Here is an 18,804-nt window from a genome sequence, read left to right as displayed (position 1 = left end):
AGTTATTATTCTATAATGTGATGGTGTTTGCTTTTGAGCAAAGATGCAATTTGTTAACTCATGTGCATGGTTTAATTAATTTGGTTTGTCACCGTGATTTTTCTTTTTTGTTCTGGTTTAATCGATAACCAAACCGATAACGATTAATAACCAGTAAATTAATATCTTAATGATTCTATTAAGAGTTTAGCATGTTTATAAATTAATAATTCAAACCAATAAACCTCAAAACCGAATCGACTGATACGGAAAACTTATTTTGAGAAGTCGATTAAAATAATTCAGAACCTCCTTTCATCTGAATTTATTTCCTTTTAACTGATTCTGAATTTATCACAAGACACAATTAATATAATGGCAACAATAATTAAACCAAACACCTACAATTCACACTTGAACTCAACATTTTACACAAGACGCAAAACGAGAAAACAAAAAACATATAACAAAAACTTATTAATTAAATAGATGTCTTTAGTTTTTATCAAACAAAAAATTAAATAATCTAACTAATCTACTTATAGCATGCTTTAAACGTGTTTTTCCACCCCGTCCACTTGTGATTGCAACTTATTTTCTGTTGATTTTTTCGTATCGTCATCTTTTTGAATAGTGACATATCTTCTCCAATACCAATGTTCACTCCAAATTGCACCCATATCATCAATTGGAATCCCTTTCGTCTCCGGGAGGAAGAAATAGATGAATATTGTCATGATCGCGACGAAAAACGCGAAAAATAAGAAGAGTCCAAACTTGAAGGAGCATAGCATTGCTGTGAAGATCTCGGCAATGAAGAAGGTGAAAATCATGTTGAATGACACGTTTACGGCTTGACCAGCTGGTCGGACCTCGAGGGGGGAAATTTCACTAGGGACTAACCATCCTAGTGGGCCCCATGACCACGCGAAACCCGCCACGTATATGCAAATGAATGTCACAACAAATGCCGCGTACCATATTGGTAATTTTCCTGGATCGCCACTTGTTCCAAACTTTAGTGCAATCGAAACCGCTATAACAATCTATAACAAAAAAAAAAGGAATTTTAAGTACTAACAATATTTCAATATAGTGAACTTCGAGTTTCTTATGATATGCAACTGAATTATATTCTTAGTAAAAAAAAGGACAAAAAGGGGTTATCGGAAAAAAATGTTTTCCCAACACGAAGTTAAATGAAGGTCTAGTGTGAAAAAATATGTTCTTCGTGTTCATAATATGCAACTGAATCACATTCTTGCTGAAAAGGAAAAAAAAGGGGATTTTCGTAAATGAAAAATATTTTCCCAACATGAAGTTAATTGAAGGTTCAAACTAATCAACCAGGAATGACTAAGGTTAAAAATTAGGTTTTACAAGTTTATGCTAAAAATGGGACTAAAGGGGTTTCAAAAATGAAAACTATTTTTCCAACACGAAGTTTAATTGAAGGTCGCAGTAAGTCGATCAAGAATGACTAGTTTTTAAAATTAGGTTCGTCAAGTTCATTATAATATGCTACTGAATCACGATCTTGTCAAAAAGGGAAAGGGGGACAAAAGGGAAAACTACTTTCCCAACACGAAGTTAATTAAAGTAAAACAAAAAAAGTACCTGACAGACAAACATTTGTATGCCACCTTCAAGGAACAAAGCTCTCCTTCCAACTCTATCAACAGTAAGAAGTGAAACAAAAGTAGCAACAAAGTTGACAAGACCAGTAATAACAGCAGACATAAGTGAAGCAGTGTCTCCAAAACCAATAGTCTTAAACAGAACAGGCGCGTAAAACATAATAACGTTCATCCCAGTTAACTGTTGAAATGTTGGAATCAACATAGAAAATATCAATTGTGGCCTATATTGTTTATTTTTCAACAAATTACCCCAAGGACTTTTCACTTGTTTTGATCTTTCACTTGCTTCAACCAAATCATTAAACTCAGAATCAACATTGTCAATTCCCCTAATTTTCATCAACCTTGATTTGGCTTCGTCCCCTTTACCACGTTCAATTAAAGAATTTGGTGTATCGGGGAGAAAAAACGAACCAATAATGAATATCAATGCGGGTACAACTGCACCCCCTAGACTCAAACGCCAACCCCATCCACCTTCTATTTTCGCGAAAAAATAATTGAGAAGATTTGCTGCAAAGATTCCAACTGTGATTGAGAGTTGAAAGACTGTGTTCAACGCACCACGGTACCTATAGGGTGCCATTTCCGATAGGTACACTGGCACAGACTGCAATGTGAAATTATTTAAACGGTTAGTATATATAACTTAAATAAGAAATAATTATTATAAGTCTAGTTAGCTAAAGTGTCTTGATATACCCATATTGTCAGTATATATAGCATAAATAAGAAACAATGAATATGTCTAGTTAGCAAAAGTGACTTGATATACTCCTCGTTGTATATTTGAGCCATTTGTGTATGGGTAATGGTATATCTGAGCCATTCGCAAAGTTGGGGTATATCAAACCATTTTCTCATGAAAAAATACAAACTGAAAAAATCTAAATAAATAACTTAAACTAAAGATAGACATCAGATGTAGAGTATATGTATGTATAACATGCATATCCATGTATAATATGTATATAATAACTGTATAATCTATGTATATCAGCTAGAAAAAATATACCTGATTGGCGAAACCGATACCACAACCAAGAAGGATTCTACCAATAATGAGCATAGCAACATTTTTGGAAAATCCATTGACAATAGCACCAATTAGGAAAAGGATTCCACCAGAAAGCATAGACATTTTTCTTCCCATAACTTTAGTTACTATTGAAGCAACCCATGAAGCAAAAAGTGCAGCCAAATATAGAGATGATGTAAACATTGTTAATTTTGGGCTGTTGAATTTGCAATATTGATTTGTTGATACTGTGAGTAGTACTTCTTTTGCATATACATCTGGGAAAAACTTCTCCAAGAATGAAGGCATTGATGTCACTCCCCCTAGTCAAAATAAAAATTCACACAATGTTAAATATTATTCGTCAAAAGTATATAATAAATATTTATACAATCAGATCGGTAACTAGTAATTCTCTTCAATAATCATAGTTACCTAAAGATATCCCCTGCCTCAAAAATTCTGTGTACACTACTATAACAAGAAGAATAAGCAAATACTAATAATGCTTTCGAAAAATTCTGTGTACACCACTATAACAACAAGAATAAGCAAATACTAATAGTGCTTTTGAAAAATTTTGTGTACACCACTATAACAACAAGAATAAGCAAATACTAATTATGCTTTCCAAAAATTTTGTATACACCACTTTAACAACTCCTAACATTACACTATAATGATCAACACGTATAACTTAAATCCGATGTATAACACAATTATACGAAATTGAAGTAAATAAAAAAACTTAAAAGAAAATTATATTAACCTGAAATTCCAATGTCATAACCAAAGATTAAACCACCCATAGCAGCAACAATACAAGTAACTAAGACTTTAGATGTGAGATTTCCAGGATATGCCTTGCCATTTGTTGGCCCTATTCCACCTCCTCCTGCCATTTTTTTTCCTTCAACAATACTTTTGAAGTATGAAACAAAAATTAAAATATATAAACTCAAATTTTTGCCCTTAAAACTCTTTTATTGTTATGCTTATTTTAAAGAGTTTGTTTCTTTTCAAACACTTCCATTATACAGATTTTATCTCATGTTTTAGGATAACTTATTTTTTCGAGTTTTTTTTTAACTTTATTTTGATTTAAATAGTGAAATAAAAGGAAAAAAAAAGAGTTATTGTCCCTACAGAATTCTATCACGTACTAGAATAACTAAAAAATAAAAAAAAATACTTGGAATAACTATTTGAACTTTGCAGAAGTTTTATTTAAAGTGAAACTCCAATCCAAATATATTTATCTATGAGCAATTATATTTGGTGAACTTACCTAAATCTCACTTGTTTAGGAGCTAATTACTTAGATACACTCTACTTTGTAATATTACTTATTTTATCAGATTTTGGTGCCTACATACAGATATATGTATCTTGGATTCAAGGGGTCAAAATTAGGTGTAATTTGTTCTGATACAATATATCCAAGTGGATTCATCCGTATCTGGATACATAGAAAATCTCGCTCGCATCCCTCGTCTCTCGCGCATGTATTTGGGATCACTCCAAATACATACAAATACATGTATCTAATGTGATTCGCATGTATCCGGAAAATCGGGATACATACGAATCTCGCTCGCATCCCTCCCCAATCTTTGTTGCCCCCCTCTCTCTATTTTTGTATATCTGGTAGCAAAAATACATGAATCTAAATGTATTTTTTTCAATATAGGATATGAAACTTTTAATTAGTTGTAAAATGCCTAATATTTAAAAATATAAGTAATAATAATATATGCGTAATATTTAAAAATATAAGTAATAATAGTAAATATGATAGTCCCATTATTTTCACAAATCGAATCAGTTCCTAATATATATTCTTGTATGTTAATATCTAGAATCTAGATTAGATAGTAATTTGTTTAAGAAATATATACATTGACAAGAAAAAAGAACTAGCTTTATCTGTGTAACTTAACCTATAAATTATAATAACAGGTTATCAACTTTATGGAAAATTACATAAATCTCACATTTTAGTTTACTTATTACCATTATCCCCTATAAGTTTTACAAATCTCCAAAATCCNATTTGGGATCACTCCAAATACATACAAATACATGTATCTAATGTGATTTGCATGTATCCGGAAAATCGGGATACATACGAATCTCGCTCGCATCCCTCCCCAATCTTTGTTGCCCCCCTCTCTCTATTTTTGTATATCTGGTAGCAAAAATACATGAATCTNTCTAAATGTATTTTCTTCAATATAGAATATGAAACTCTTAATTAGTTATAAAATGTCTAATATTTAAAAATATAAGTAATAATAATAAATGCGTAATATTTGAAAATATAAGTAATAATAGTATATATGATAGTTACATTATTTTCACAAATCGAATCAGTTCCTAATATATATTCTTGTATGTTAATATCTAGAATCTAGATTAGATACTAATTTGTTTAAGATATATATACATTGACAAGAAAAAAAAACTAGCTTTATCTGTGTAACTTAACCTATAAATTATAATAACAGGTTATCAACTTTATGGAAAATTACATAAATCTCACATTTTAGTTTACTTATTACCATTATCCCCTATAAGTTTTACAAATCTCCAAAATCCCTCATTTTTGCGCATTAGATTAATGTATCTCGCGCATCAGATTAGTGTATCATGTATAAAATGTAATGTATCTTACTTAACGATTAATGTATCTCGCGCATCAGATTAATGTATCAACGCTTATATTATTGTATCCGTTTGAGAGATTTCTGTAATTATAAACTTTTAAGGGAAAAATTGTAATTTTACCTTAAAAGTATGTGATTTCTGTAATTTGCCCCCAACTTTATTCCATGTTACATGATTTTACCTATTTATTAATACAATAATGAAATAGGTAATGTGAAAATATGTGTTACATAGATGTAATATTTTGTATCACATTGTATATATTTGTAAAAAAAATACACATCTTAATAATGTATTTATTCTTTATTTCATTATTAGGTTTCTTGACATTATAGTAATGATAAACTTTAAAATAGTTTGAAATTTCATAAAATATTCTAGCCAAATAACTATTCTACGTATAATTTTTAATTCATTTTTTTTGGATTTGCAACACTCCGCCTCATCCAATTCACACAAAACGGCAATGCTAAACTAATATAATATCTCAAATTAGCTATTCCGCAATTTATCAATATGTTATTTTCTAAATTTATTTATTTATTGAAGTAAAACATATATTATAAGGATTAAAAACTCCACTATAATAAGTATGTTTCTTGAATTATTTATATTTTTTCTTTCATTTTAGGGTCTTTAATTGGTTTAACTCTTCCATACAATTTATTGTTTGAAGTAAGAAATCTATATGCTATTTATCATTTCATATTTGGTATCAATTCAAGAACATATTAGTAATATAGGTATATAAGAACATATGTTTTATTTGTTACGTTACCCTATAATCTCACCGTGTTTAGTAAATTGAAAAGAAAAAAAATTGACATGTTTCCTAATATTTTGATTAATCGTATCAACAAAGTCTAATTTTTCGGAGAAAATTGAATTGTGAATTGATTTACAATGACCTGTTTCAAACTTTCTACTCGGGTTTAGAAATTTGTATGATTATCAACTATTGTTTCAATTGCGAGTTGGTTGAGTTTGCTATAGATTCCGGATAACTTACAAATAATATGTATTTTGATTTTAATTTGTGTCTAATATTTAAAAATTGTATTTTTTTTAAAAATAAATCACGGATAAAAATAAGATCTATGAAAATAGATTTGTTTTAGGTTTTCTTTTATGAGATTTTAATCTATACATGATACAACATTTTTTATTTACATAAATAACCAATGACTTATTTCTTGTTATTTAATTTGAGTGAATATGAGATTTGGCCTGAATTTTACCTTATAAACTTAAATCAAAATGATACTTCCTCCGTTTAAAAAAGAATGACCTCCTTTCCTTTTCAGTCTGTTTTAAAAAGAATGATCTCTTTCCTTTTTTGGTAACATTTTAATTTCAGCTTTCCACATGGCATGTATTGAAGGGCAATTTAGTACATTTGACATAACTTTAATTTAGAACCACAAGATTCAAAAGTCTTTTTTATTTTCTAAAACTTCGTGCCAAGTCAAACCAGGTCACTCTTTGTGAAACGGAGGGAGCAATATATAACCAAGAGGAACATAAAATCTAAAATTCAAAATTTGGGCGGTAATTAAATCTTATTTCGAAAGTTTCTCTAATTACAACAATCTTGAATTTTTCAAAATTTGCAGATATATTACTCATTCGTCCAATACATAAAAAATGATACATAAGTTATGTAACAGATATATAAGTTACGTATCACATACATAACTATAAAGCAAATTCATACTGATTTAGATTTAAACTAATTGGGGTTATGTATCAACAATAACATTTGTACCAGATACATTATACACAAATAAAGTTGTAATGTATCTGATAGAGGTGAATTGATGTATCCGGATGTTGAGAGAGAAGGAAAAATGGATTTTTGTAATCAATTCAAATGGTAGAAATTTTTAAAAATTATGTTATCTTAAATCGTGTAATTATACGTAATTTTTCCTTAGAAATATGCAACCTAGGTAAACTTGAACCCTGGATAATTATTGGACTAGCTTTTATTTTTTTTTAAATGGCAATTATATATATCAAACTATATTACTGGATGTCTAGCTATAAAAATAAAAGATTTTATTTTTATTTATATTAAAGAGATTCAATTATTGATCAAATATAATCGAACAATACACGAGGTGCTCTCTAATAAATAATACGCGAAAATATCATACGTTAGTAACGTTACTCTTTCGTAGTTAATGCATCTTGTTGAACGTACCTAGTCGATGGTCATGTCATGATTGGTACAAACTTAATATTAACAAAGAAAAAAGTGTGTTTTTCTTAAGATACTTTTATTATCGTATGACCCGCAATGTGACAATTATGGGACCAAAAAAAGGTTTCTCTAATGTTTTAGTTTAGGTTTTGGCAATGTCGAAGTGACATGATGAATTGATCTATACCAAAATAATAAGAATAATCTTTCTGTCGCAATTTGTATGATATCGTATGGACGATAAAGTCACTTTTTTAATTTTAATTTTATTTTTTCGATAATAATAGAAATTTCTAATCGATGTTCTTTGAGTTGCGTTCCAGTTAAATCCTCTTCAATATAATAGCTACAAATCAAATCGCACTAATTAAGCAAGCTCTGTGAGATGAGCTTAATCAAGAAACACATGCAAGTGGTATCGAACCCAGGACCCCCTTTTTTAAAATTCGGAAGATCTCCTACGCTCAATAATCAACTCGACCACCATCGAAGTGGCAATTTTTATTTTTTTTTATTTTAACCAGGAAACCTGCATTTGCGCTCGCAATGTTATAAATTTGGATATGTAATTTTTTAATTTTTTGAGATACAATTATATATTTAAAAACTACAACATAAGTATTTATAAATTAAATTACCGTAGAAAAATTGACACCATAAAATATCTTAAAGGCATATTAAAATATTACGTTAAATTAATTTTATTTGACTCTCGAAATTCAAACAAAAAGTATCTTATACAAGTGATATCTACGACTCACAAGTTTGAAACGTGACAACTTGTTATAGCCATTAATATAGATCAAGTAAAAGGCCTTGTTGGTTAATTCTAGACCATTAAATATCTTCTACCAGACCACAAACAAATGTTATTATTTTCTCTCATACTGTAGCAAATTAGTTATAATATACAACTTTCTTATTTTTTTATTGGGAAAAATGGCATCTTTTACTTGTCTCTGCAAATTTTTTAATTTTTTTATCATATAATTAAACGTTGAATTTGGGAATAAAAAACGTAAGAAACAGTTGATTTTCTACAAGTTGGAGTCTATAACCTATGGTCTCAACTCTCGTGTCTGTATAGTACATGTTATATTTTTTTATTGTGGTATATCAAAGAATTGTTAAATTTAATTTAGTTCATACGATCGTTTTTGGTCTTATATATTTAATTGATAAGTAAATATTACATGTTGATTTGGTCGATCGATAAAAAAAGACTTATATTTTTAGTATTATTGTCATAACTTTGTTAGTCTATGTTTTCATTCGTCATTCTTAGACAAAGTTAAGGTTGCCTTTTGTAGTCGATAAAATGGGGAAGAATTATAAGGTTTGAAAGATTCAAATTTTAACGAAGATAAAAAGAAAAATATTAATTTTTTTATAAAAAGAAAAATATTAGTAAATGATTTATTCTTTTTTCTTTTAAGTTTTGGTGAGTAAAATTATTCAATATCTATGTTGAAAAAAAATAACAATACACACATATATTCTATACATTTCAAATATAATCTTGGGCAAACATATCAATTGCTCGAACCCTCAATAAAAGAAATAAATATATTGTGCATGAATTATTCATATATTTTTGAATTATATGTATTTGTAGAATTAATTGGAAAAATAATAAAGATATACAAGAATAAAAATGAATTAGAAATAATATATTGGAAGAAAGTTATTTCTAATGGGACTCAAGCAATTAAAGTTGTATTAATATTTGAAAGGAAAAGGATAGGAAATAAATTAAAATCATTAATATGACCCTATGATAAGCTCATCTAAGACATATATTAGCATCTTCATGAATAGCAACGTTGTCTTTAATTTGTCTCCAACAATATGAAACCTTACCCCTTTCCTTTTCTTACTACCAAAGAAAGATTACATACTAATTTTTCCGTTTCAAATTACTTATTATATATTTTTTTTCAAAAGTCAAACCTGAATAAATTTTAATATAACTATTTCAAAAAGTCAAATTAAATAATTTTACAGTACTAGTGTAATTTTAAAATATTTAAATTTAAATTTTAAATATTAAATCAATCTAATTTAATCAAATTAACATAAAAATAATCAAATTAACTTTAAAAAATGAAAATTAATGACAATTATTTTGAGGTAGTAGGAGTATTTATGTATACTATAACAAACAAGAAAATTTCATCTTCTTTTTTTTTAACTAAAACAAATATAACAATTTCACTCGGCGGCAAAATTGTTAATTTCATCACAAGGTTCAAAGTATGAAAAAAAGAAGAAGCAACAAATACACCAAAATAGTCGATGAAATTCAAAATCTACTACTCCCTTTGTCCCATATATTAGGTGGGCATTTTCTATTGTACACGATGATTAAGAAATCGTTAATAGATTGATCAATTTTACTGTTCTATTCTTGTTCATGTTAATTAGCCTCTTGAAAAAAGAAATTCTTAAATCTTCAAAATTTGTTTAAACTTTCAAAGGTCATATTAATTATAGGTATAAAATGGAGAAAAATTAAATAATTTTATCCTGACTTAGTAAGTAATCAAATAATATGAGACAAATATTTTTAATAAAATACACATCTAATATAGAACGGAAGAAGTATATCTAAAATATACTCCCTCTGTCCCTAATTACTTGTCCACTTTTGAATTGACACATCTATTAAGAAAAACAATAATTGACATAGTGAGTTTACCATTTTACCCCTATTAATTATGAAGTGGATGAATTAAAACTTAAGATTTTCAATAAGTTATACACTTTTGAAAGTAATAAATTAAGGATATAATAGGTAAAAATAATTATTCTTTTTTAATTTGTTAAAATAAAAAAATAATTAAGGACAACCAAAAAAAATGGACAATAGTAATTAAGGATAGAGTCAAAAAACAATTAGAAAGAACTCAATAACTGGCTCCCACTTGACTCTGCCTTTATAATTAATGTATAAGAGAATTGTAATTGGCTACAGCATGTCAATGGATTTAGACATATAATAGTAGATAACAGCTAAAGCTAGCTAGTTTAATGTAGTATATAATACGTGTGCAAAAATATTATAAACTTTAGTAAAACCACATAGTAGCAAATTATCCACGAATTCCCCACGCTTTCACTTTTTTCCACTCATTAATATTCAATACTATGCACCTATATTTTTCTTCCCTTAAATACCAAACTTCACATTCTTCAAACTCCACCTACAAAAATAGCCCCCCTCCCCCACCCCCCAATAACCCCTATAGAAATCTACATATACATAAAAAAAAAAAACACACACACATATATATGGATGACTCTCAAAATTCTACCAAGTCCAACCAAATAATTCAACCTCCTCATCAATCTAGTGAAAGTACTAAAATACCCTTCAACCCTAACCCTCCTCCACCAATACCACCGCCGCTGCCGGCACCGCCGGAGACACACATTCAAGCAACCAATACATTATTATCAAAATTCGAAAACACAAATTCAACTCCAAAAACAGTTCAACTACCAAATATTATCCCAGCTACAATCATGAGTTCCACCTCATCGGGCGGCTCGGGATCTCCTAGCCGCCCGATAGGTGGAAAACACGCAGTATTCCGCGGAATACGATGTAGGAGTGGGAAATGGGTGTCCGAAATTCGAGAGCCACGTAAGACTACGAGAATATGGTTAGGTACTTACCCTACACCCGAAATGGCCGCTGCTGCATACGACGTCGCTGCAATGGCTTTAAAAGGAAACGACGCCGTAATTAACTTTCCCGGTAATATTAATTCGTATCCTTCACTTCCTCCTTCACCCGCCGCCGCGGATATACGAAAAGCTGCCGCCACTGCCGCCGCCCTGATGAAGATTGAAACCGGAGAAACCACCTCGGGAACTCAACCAAGTAAATATATTCACCTTTTTTGTGATACATTCATCTGAATTCAGTATTTTCGATAAAGAAATGCATATGGACTTAAATTTATATATATTGACAATGTAAACAATTTTTACACTATCAATATGAATTCGAAAAGGATATATATAAAGATAACCTTATATAAATGATTCTTAAAAATTCTAAAGTAAAATTTAAATTCTGAATTCGTCTCTAAAACTGAATTCAATATTTCAAAAGTAGAACGATTGTAGTATTGAAGAATCATGAAAATTCAACAGTACAGTTTAAATTTTGAATTTGTCTCTGTATCAGGTACGGATGATCATCAATCGTCGAGGAGTGTGCATATGGTGGAAACTAGGGATCATGAATACATTGATGAAGAAGCATTATTTGATATGCCTAATTTGCTAGTTGACATGGCGGAGGCAATGATGGTGAGCCCTCCAAGAATGAGCTCGCCGCGGTCCGATGATTCACCGGGACATTCTGATGCAGAAAATCTATGGAGCTATTAAAACAAATGAATCCATGGAATTTAATTTCTTTCTTATAACTCAATTGAGATCCCACCACGTACATTGAGAGAGGCATGGTTTATACATGTATCTTGAAGTTTTTTCAGTGTGAAAATGGGAATTATTTTGGATGAGATAAAGTTTGGTAAAAATTTAAGAAGGGTTAATTAATCTAGGGTTTTTTGTTTGTCATGAGTAAATGGAGTAGTTTTTGTACTCCATATATATAATTCTTTGCATTTGAGAAAATCTAAAGATCGCTAGTTGTTTTGAAATAGTCATCGATATTTTCAGCTCAATTTTTCACTCTTGTATCGGAATTCAGAAACAATCTTTCTACCTCATAAAAGTATAAGCAAGGTTTGTACTTCCTGCCAGACCAGACCTCACTTGTGAAATCATACTAAATATGTTATTATCATTTGCGTCCGTTAATTTCTTGTTCGTGATGTGAGCTTTTTTGGTTCCATTTTAAAATAAAATTAAAAAATATGCAAAAAAGATCATATAGATTAAAAGGGTACTATAATATTTTATTAAGATGTGGCAAGTAGGGTTTTGGTCAACTTTTTGAACGAGGAATGAAAAAAACCTCTGAAATGATAGTGCTTGTAAAGTCTTTCCCCAATTGTCTTTTCTTCCTTTTGTGTTTTCTTCTTTTGGAGTTTTTCTTCTTCTTTAGGGGGTTTGGGGGGTGGGGGGTAAAAAGATTAAAGCAATAGAAGCTTTGCAATAGGTAATAAGAAGGAATAAAGGGTTACATGTTTCAAATTTCTTACTTTCATTATGCTATGTGATATAATTTGAGTTGAACAATTTATAGTGTAATGTATGATAATGGTTTATCAAGAAGGATAATATATATTGGAGGGTTCGCTTTAATAATGCCGAAAGCTAAATCAAGATTCAAAATTCACTAAAAAATCAATGACATATAACTTCTACATATTGAACAGTAAAATTCTTACTTACGTTGATCATTCTATTTAATAATAAATTAGTTATGGATTGTCAGATCGATTAAAAAAGTAACATGTGATCTGTTTTAATAAGTCAAATTAACAACATTAATAGTAATAAAGATTCTTGATGTTAATATCAAACGTAAATAATAATTAGTCAAAATTAAAGACATTTTGAAGGTGCAAGGACATGGGAGCAATCACAATCTTGAAAGAGGTTTTGCTCTTATTTGGAATGGGAAAACGTGCTTAAAGCCTAGTTTAGCGGCTTTCTTTGTTTAATATTGAAAATGACTTAAGTCATATCTAGCCTCTTAAAGTTGTTCACATATTTCATTTGAACACCTTAACCTATTTTTGTGCCTATTGAACATTTTATTTGTTCAAAAGTCATATCTATTAGACACAAAATGGTGATATATCAAAAAATGTGTGCTACACTCTTTTTAGGCGCGTAAAACTATTGAAATTAATATTTTTTTCGTAACTTATATATCAAAATTAACGGAAAGGAAAAGAATATTTTTTTTAAAAAGTAGTTTTCTTCCCCAGCCCAATTCCCTGTGCCATTCTCATCCATACACAACACACACCACCCCACCCCCACCCCCTCCACCTCTCTCTTTCTCTCATCCTCTCCAATTCTTCTTCTTCTTTTTTTATTTTTTATTTTTATGTAGATCTACATCTTCAATATTTCGGTGAAGCTAATATGAATTGATTTTTTCGGGTAAAAGTTTATTATTATCTGTTGTAATTGTTATTAATGATTACTAATTGGAAAAAGATAAAGACAATAAATAGAAGATTTTGATGCTATTAAAATGAAAGAGAAGGGTTTTCTAGGTTGCCGGTGCTGGCGTCGGCGTCAATGGAAAGGCCATGGAAATAGGTTATGAAGAAGAAGACGGGTGGGGAGGGTAATTCAAAATAATAAAATTTTATTTTCTTAATATTCATTCATTTTGGATTATTATAATAGAGATTTTTAAAAAGTTGGATCCAATGTCATGTGTCATCATTTTATTGGTATGTTTGTTATGTACACGCGTTTGAAACACACGCATATTTATTTTTCAACTTATTGTGATTTTGTGTCAAATAGGTATAAATTTATTAAGATTTAAGTTGTTTGATAGGTAAGGCTAAATTCAGGTGTCTAAATGAAAAATGCGGACAACTTTAAGGGGTCGCGTATGATTTAAGCCATTAAAAATTGATCCTATCTATCATCAATATATATATATATATATATATATATATATATACACTATATTAAAAATGATCTTTAGTTACAATTAATTAATGATAATAGCTTAATTATCGTTAAATATAGTATTTTGGCGGTAAATAATACTTTTTGTAAATATTTCTAAAATTTATAACAATTTTGGATTCAAAATCATTAATGTCAGCAAAGACTTTTAGTACTATTAGCATTTTTGTTATCGTTAAAAAATATTTTTATTATAATGATAGTAGTATTAATTCAGTTTATAAAGACTGCCATGGGACTCTCATTCATGTCAACCAGATTTTAATTAATGGTCTAATGGGACAATGGTGGCCCCAAATAGTAATTGTGCTAATTATACACATCTTTGTATATACTTTAATATTTCAAGTGGAATAATATGGAACGTATCTTTTTAGATTTACCTTTTTGTATTTAATACAAGTAAATAGGACTCGATCACATTTAAATTCATATATCGCAGAATTCATTTCTAAAAGTGACGATTCCAATAAGAAAGTTTCATTCATAGGAATTTAAACGTGAAAATAAATATATATTAGATCTGAATTATCTAATTACCACAATTCAGGTTGATTATCTTTTTAAATATTACAAGTTTATATGATAAGGACTTCCATTATTAGTGTCATTCATGTACATACATAAACCTCACTTTGTTGGAAGGTCGTAGTTATTATTATATAAATAGAGAGACTATATAGTAAACTAATTAATGACAAGACAAAGATATATTGTGTGGCTAATGTTTGTTCATGCATCAATCCAATCTGATTTAGTCAATCATGTCGCCTATTATTTGAAAGAAAGAGATCTAGTTTCTCTCTCTAGTAGTTATCTTTGGATAATCTAAATAATTAAATTTGTTTAACTTTAATCAGTTTCAAGATTATTTCGAATCAGTTTCAAGATTATTTCGAATCAGTTTAATTAACTATTCTATCGAATACCAACCATCTAATTATATAAGATAACTTTATTCAACACCATGCTTAGGCATATGAAAATTTATCTCTTAAAGTAATTAAGACTATTTCCGATAAACTTACGTGCACCTTAATTATTCTATTGAATATCGATTATCTAACTCCTGTCAACAAAGTATCGAATAACTCTATTTAGCACTAGGTTTAGACATATAATAAGAAATCAATTACATAAAGTATTTTTAAACTCTACTAGAATCTGAGTATAAACTTCATGTGCTTCCTAATTATCTTATTGACTAATGACTATCAGGTCACACTTTTTCCTTTGCTCTTAGTGTACACCCTCTCAGTTTCAAATTAAATGTCATGTTTTGCTTATTGAAAGCCAGTTTAACTAATTTCTCAAGTTGAATAAGATTAGATCGACTCAATAGTTTACAATTAGAATTTAGACATTCAAAAACTATATAGTAAACATTTCAAAATGATAAGTCAAAGTTTACATAATTTAACTTTTTTGAAAAAGCTAAATATAAGAATTAATATAAGACTAAGAGGCGTATATATTATATCACACATTAGTCTTAGTTGTAATACAATAGAGATTGTGTACGTACCCAATGCTTATGCACAGCCATCTTTGTCTAAGGGAGTGTAAATATGTAAAAAAAAAAAAAAAAACCTATATATATCCTAAATGTTGAGTCTAATTGATTTTTTCGGGTTTTTTTTTATATTTTGATTCACCTTAGTAAAAATATCAAACAATCCGACAGTATTAATGTGTGCCATGAGACTTCGTTATCAGTTATCAGTTAAGTCTTCCGACACACCTTTTGCATTTGTTCACAAGCTAAGTATCTCTTGCGTGAACTACTACATATAGAATGACTATGACTTGATTAATTGCATGAATCGGTAGAGACGGAGCTAAAATTTAAAGTTTATCATTTTAAAATTTAGATTTTCTCAAAAAACTATTATATTGACTTTTAAGTTAATAATTTCTATGTATTTGATAAGTTTTTTAAAAATAAATAGAATTTTAGATAAAAATTACTAAATTTCAATCGAACCGACGGGAGTATATAGACTCTAGCTCCACCGTGAAAACCGGAGTATTGGTTGCATTAATAAATGTTTTTGTGGTACATACAAATTAATATATGGACATGAGTTTCTATACTCCCGTCGGTTCGATTGAAATTCAGATAACTGTTTATAAATAGTGTAATGTAAAAATTCTCAAAAGATACGACATACAATTTATTGTAACAAGTTGAATTGTAATAATGATAAAAATAAATAAATTATTTATATTATATAGTGGGGATAAACTAAGTCCAATGTTATTGAAGTGTGTGATCATTTCATCTAAAAGTTAAAAGTTATTACAGAAATCACACTTTGATTTTCTAAATTATATTTTCAATGCTCTCTTCACGTGCGAGTCTGGTTCTTTTATCACATGTGCAAGCCCATAAAAAGACAAAAATAGATAACAATGAGATTTGATTTTCTACTATTTGTCTATGCCGATATCATATTAAATTAAAGAAATGGATATCAAGTCTAACTCAACTCTAAAAACCAAGTTTAGAGATGATGGTTGCCCAAACCATATTAAAAGATCGTCGATGTGGGACTTCTTCAATCACACACATATAAACACCTCACATTCAGAATTGGACATATGCAATGTGTTGTCTTTAATAAGAGGCTTTAACATCGGAAAACAAGAATTAAGATGGATCCTTTTTTAATATTATATTAAAATGTATGATCATCTCTTCTAAAATTTAAATTATCAAAGAGATATACATATATTATTTTCTTAATTATATTCTCGAACACTAATAAATCTCATATCTCAAGCAACTCATGTTCTTTTATTCTTTTCTTTTTTCGTAAATGTAGGTGCAAGAAACTATATAGTANTTTTTATTTTTATTTTTTTATAATTGTTATTGACTTAAATTAAATTAATTACATATTACTCCTTTGACTTTTCTTTTATTTGATTAAATACTCAATAAAAGTGTAATATCTTATTATTTACATTTTATTGATTGATTTATGATATATATCGAAAAGATAAATAATTTAATCAAATATAAAATTAATTAATCGATAAGTCTATTTGGCACCCACGGACTCTAAATCCTGGATCCACCACTGAGTGTTATTGAAGCGTATGATCATCTCATCTAAAAGTTAAAAGTTATTACAGAGATCACACTTTGATTTTCTAAATTATATTTTCAATGCTCCCTTCACGTGCGAGTCTGGTTCTTTTATCACGTGTGCAAGCCCATAAAAAGTCAAAAATAGATAACAATGAGATTTGATTTTCGACTAATTGTCTATGCCGATATCATATTAAATTAAAGAAATGCATATCAAGTCTAACTCAACTCTAAAAACCAAGGTTAGAGATGATGGTTGCCCAAATCATATTAAAACATCGTCGATGTGGGACTTCTTCAATCACACACACATATAAACACCTCACATTCAGAATTGGACATATGCAATGTGTTGTCTTTAATAAGAGGCTTTAACATCGGAAAACAAGAATTAAGATGGATCCTTTTTTAATATTATATTAAAATGTATGATCATCTCTTCTAAAATTTAAATTATCAAAGAGATATACATATATTATTTTCTTAATTATATTCTCGAACACTAATAAATCTCATATCTCAAGCAACTCATGTTCTTTTATTCTTTTCTTTTTTCATAATTGTAGGTGCAAGAAACTATATAGTAGGCTAACAACAAAGTTAATTTTGAAAATAGAATAATTTTAGGCCCACCACATATATAATTGGATGTTGACACAACATAAATTAACAAACCTATTAAGTAGCTATATCAAACATGAACATCCAAAAATAGGAACTGTAGATCAAGAAGGACACAATTAGGTTAACTCCATTAATGTATTGTTATTGTCATTATAAATATTTGTACGAAAATGTTTACATGAGGTCGATGCCTTTGTCCTCATGATGATGACGGGTTTAGCGTTGATTCTTATCTTATTTAGTAAAAAATAAAAACAAAAACATAGGGTTTGAGTATAACATTCAAATAAATAATTGTAGTATTCAGGTCAGTTGTGCACTATGATTATTTTTTAAAATAGTTGTATCTCTCATTAGTATAAGTATCAAGTAATTATGTCCATTAAGATTTGAACATATATTGACATCAATTATATGGTAATAAGCTTGTTTTATAAGTGATATTAATTAAAGCAAGCATGCCTATGCGTTAATAATATTGAATATACCCCTATTAAGCTAGAATATTAAACTCTTATCATTAATTGAAATTTGTCAACCTTTTAAAAAATGGTACATTTAACTTCTAATTAATCTAACAATTACTGTCATTTGAAGAGTGTGCTCAAACGTGAAAAACACTAAAATGCATGTCATTTGGGTCCCACGCCTCTTCAAAAATCACAATTGAGTTCGTAATTCTTATATATCAACCGTGTTAATTAAGAACATTAGTAAGTCATTATCATGAAACTTAGCTATCAAACTCGCGGTGGTCCGATAAATAGAATTTCTTTGTTCTTAATCAGAAATTTCAAATTTTGAATTCAAACTTAAAGAATAGAAAAAACTTTATAACAAACATTTCTCCTTGAATAATCTTTACGCAACACAAATTAGGATTTATTAGTGAAAAAAAAAACTTTGTAAGAACTAAGAAGTGATTCCTCCTGCAATTTAT

General features: G+C 28.9%; 2 protein-coding genes across 2 annotated transcripts; one reads left to right on the top strand and one right to left on the bottom strand.

The window, feature by feature from the left end:
- Positions 1-530: 530 nt before the first annotated feature.
- Positions 531-3,539, bottom strand: LOC125843195 (sugar transport protein 1-like). The gene is made up of 4 exons (XM_049522409.1): positions 3,407-3,539; positions 2,635-2,960; positions 1,597-2,229; positions 531-1,025 (listed from the first exon to the last, which is right to left on the bottom strand). Exons 1-4 carry the CDS (start codon positions 3,537-3,539, stop codon positions 531-533), a joined length of 1,587 nt encoding a protein of 528 aa, XP_049378366.1.
- A 7,259-nt stretch (positions 3,540-10,798) lies between these two features.
- LOC125841875 (ethylene-responsive transcription factor ERF027-like) lies at positions 10,799-12,137 on the top strand. The gene is made up of 2 exons (XM_049521057.1): positions 10,799-11,393; positions 11,703-12,137. Exons 1-2 carry the CDS (start codon positions 10,799-10,801, stop codon positions 11,906-11,908), a joined length of 801 nt encoding a protein of 266 aa, XP_049377014.1. The 3' UTR covers positions 11,909-12,137.
- Positions 12,138-18,804: the final 6,667 nt, after the last annotated feature.

The sequence above is a fragment of the Solanum stenotomum genome, chromosome 10 (genome assembly GCF_019186545.1).
Source record: "Solanum stenotomum isolate F172 chromosome 10, ASM1918654v1, whole genome shotgun sequence".
Classification (NCBI taxonomy): Eukaryota; Viridiplantae; Streptophyta; class Magnoliopsida; order Solanales; family Solanaceae; genus Solanum; species Solanum stenotomum.
This window is presented reverse-complemented; position numbering and strand designations above follow the sequence as displayed.

Bases quoted from the DNA above. Each gene is read 5' to 3' on its own strand.
- LOC125843195 (XM_049522409.1), bottom strand. From the start codon at position 3,539: ATGGCAGGAGGAGGTGGAATAGGGCCAACAAATGGCAAGGCATATCCT. The intron at 2,230-2,634 runs GTATATTTTTTC...TTCACATTGCAG, and splicing joins GTATCGGTTTCGCCAATCAG to TCTGTGCCAGTGTACCTATC. The intron at 1,026-1,596 runs GTACTTTTTTTG...TTTTTGTTATAG, and splicing joins TACAAATGTTTGTCTGTCAG to ATTGTTATAGCGGTTTCGAT.
- LOC125841875 (XM_049521057.1), top strand. From the start codon at position 10,799: ATGGATGACTCTCAAAATTCTACCAAGTCCAACCAAATAATTCAACCT. The intron at 11,394-11,702 runs GTAAATATATTC...TCTCTGTATCAG, and splicing joins CACCTCGGGAACTCAACCAA to GTACGGATGATCATCAATCG.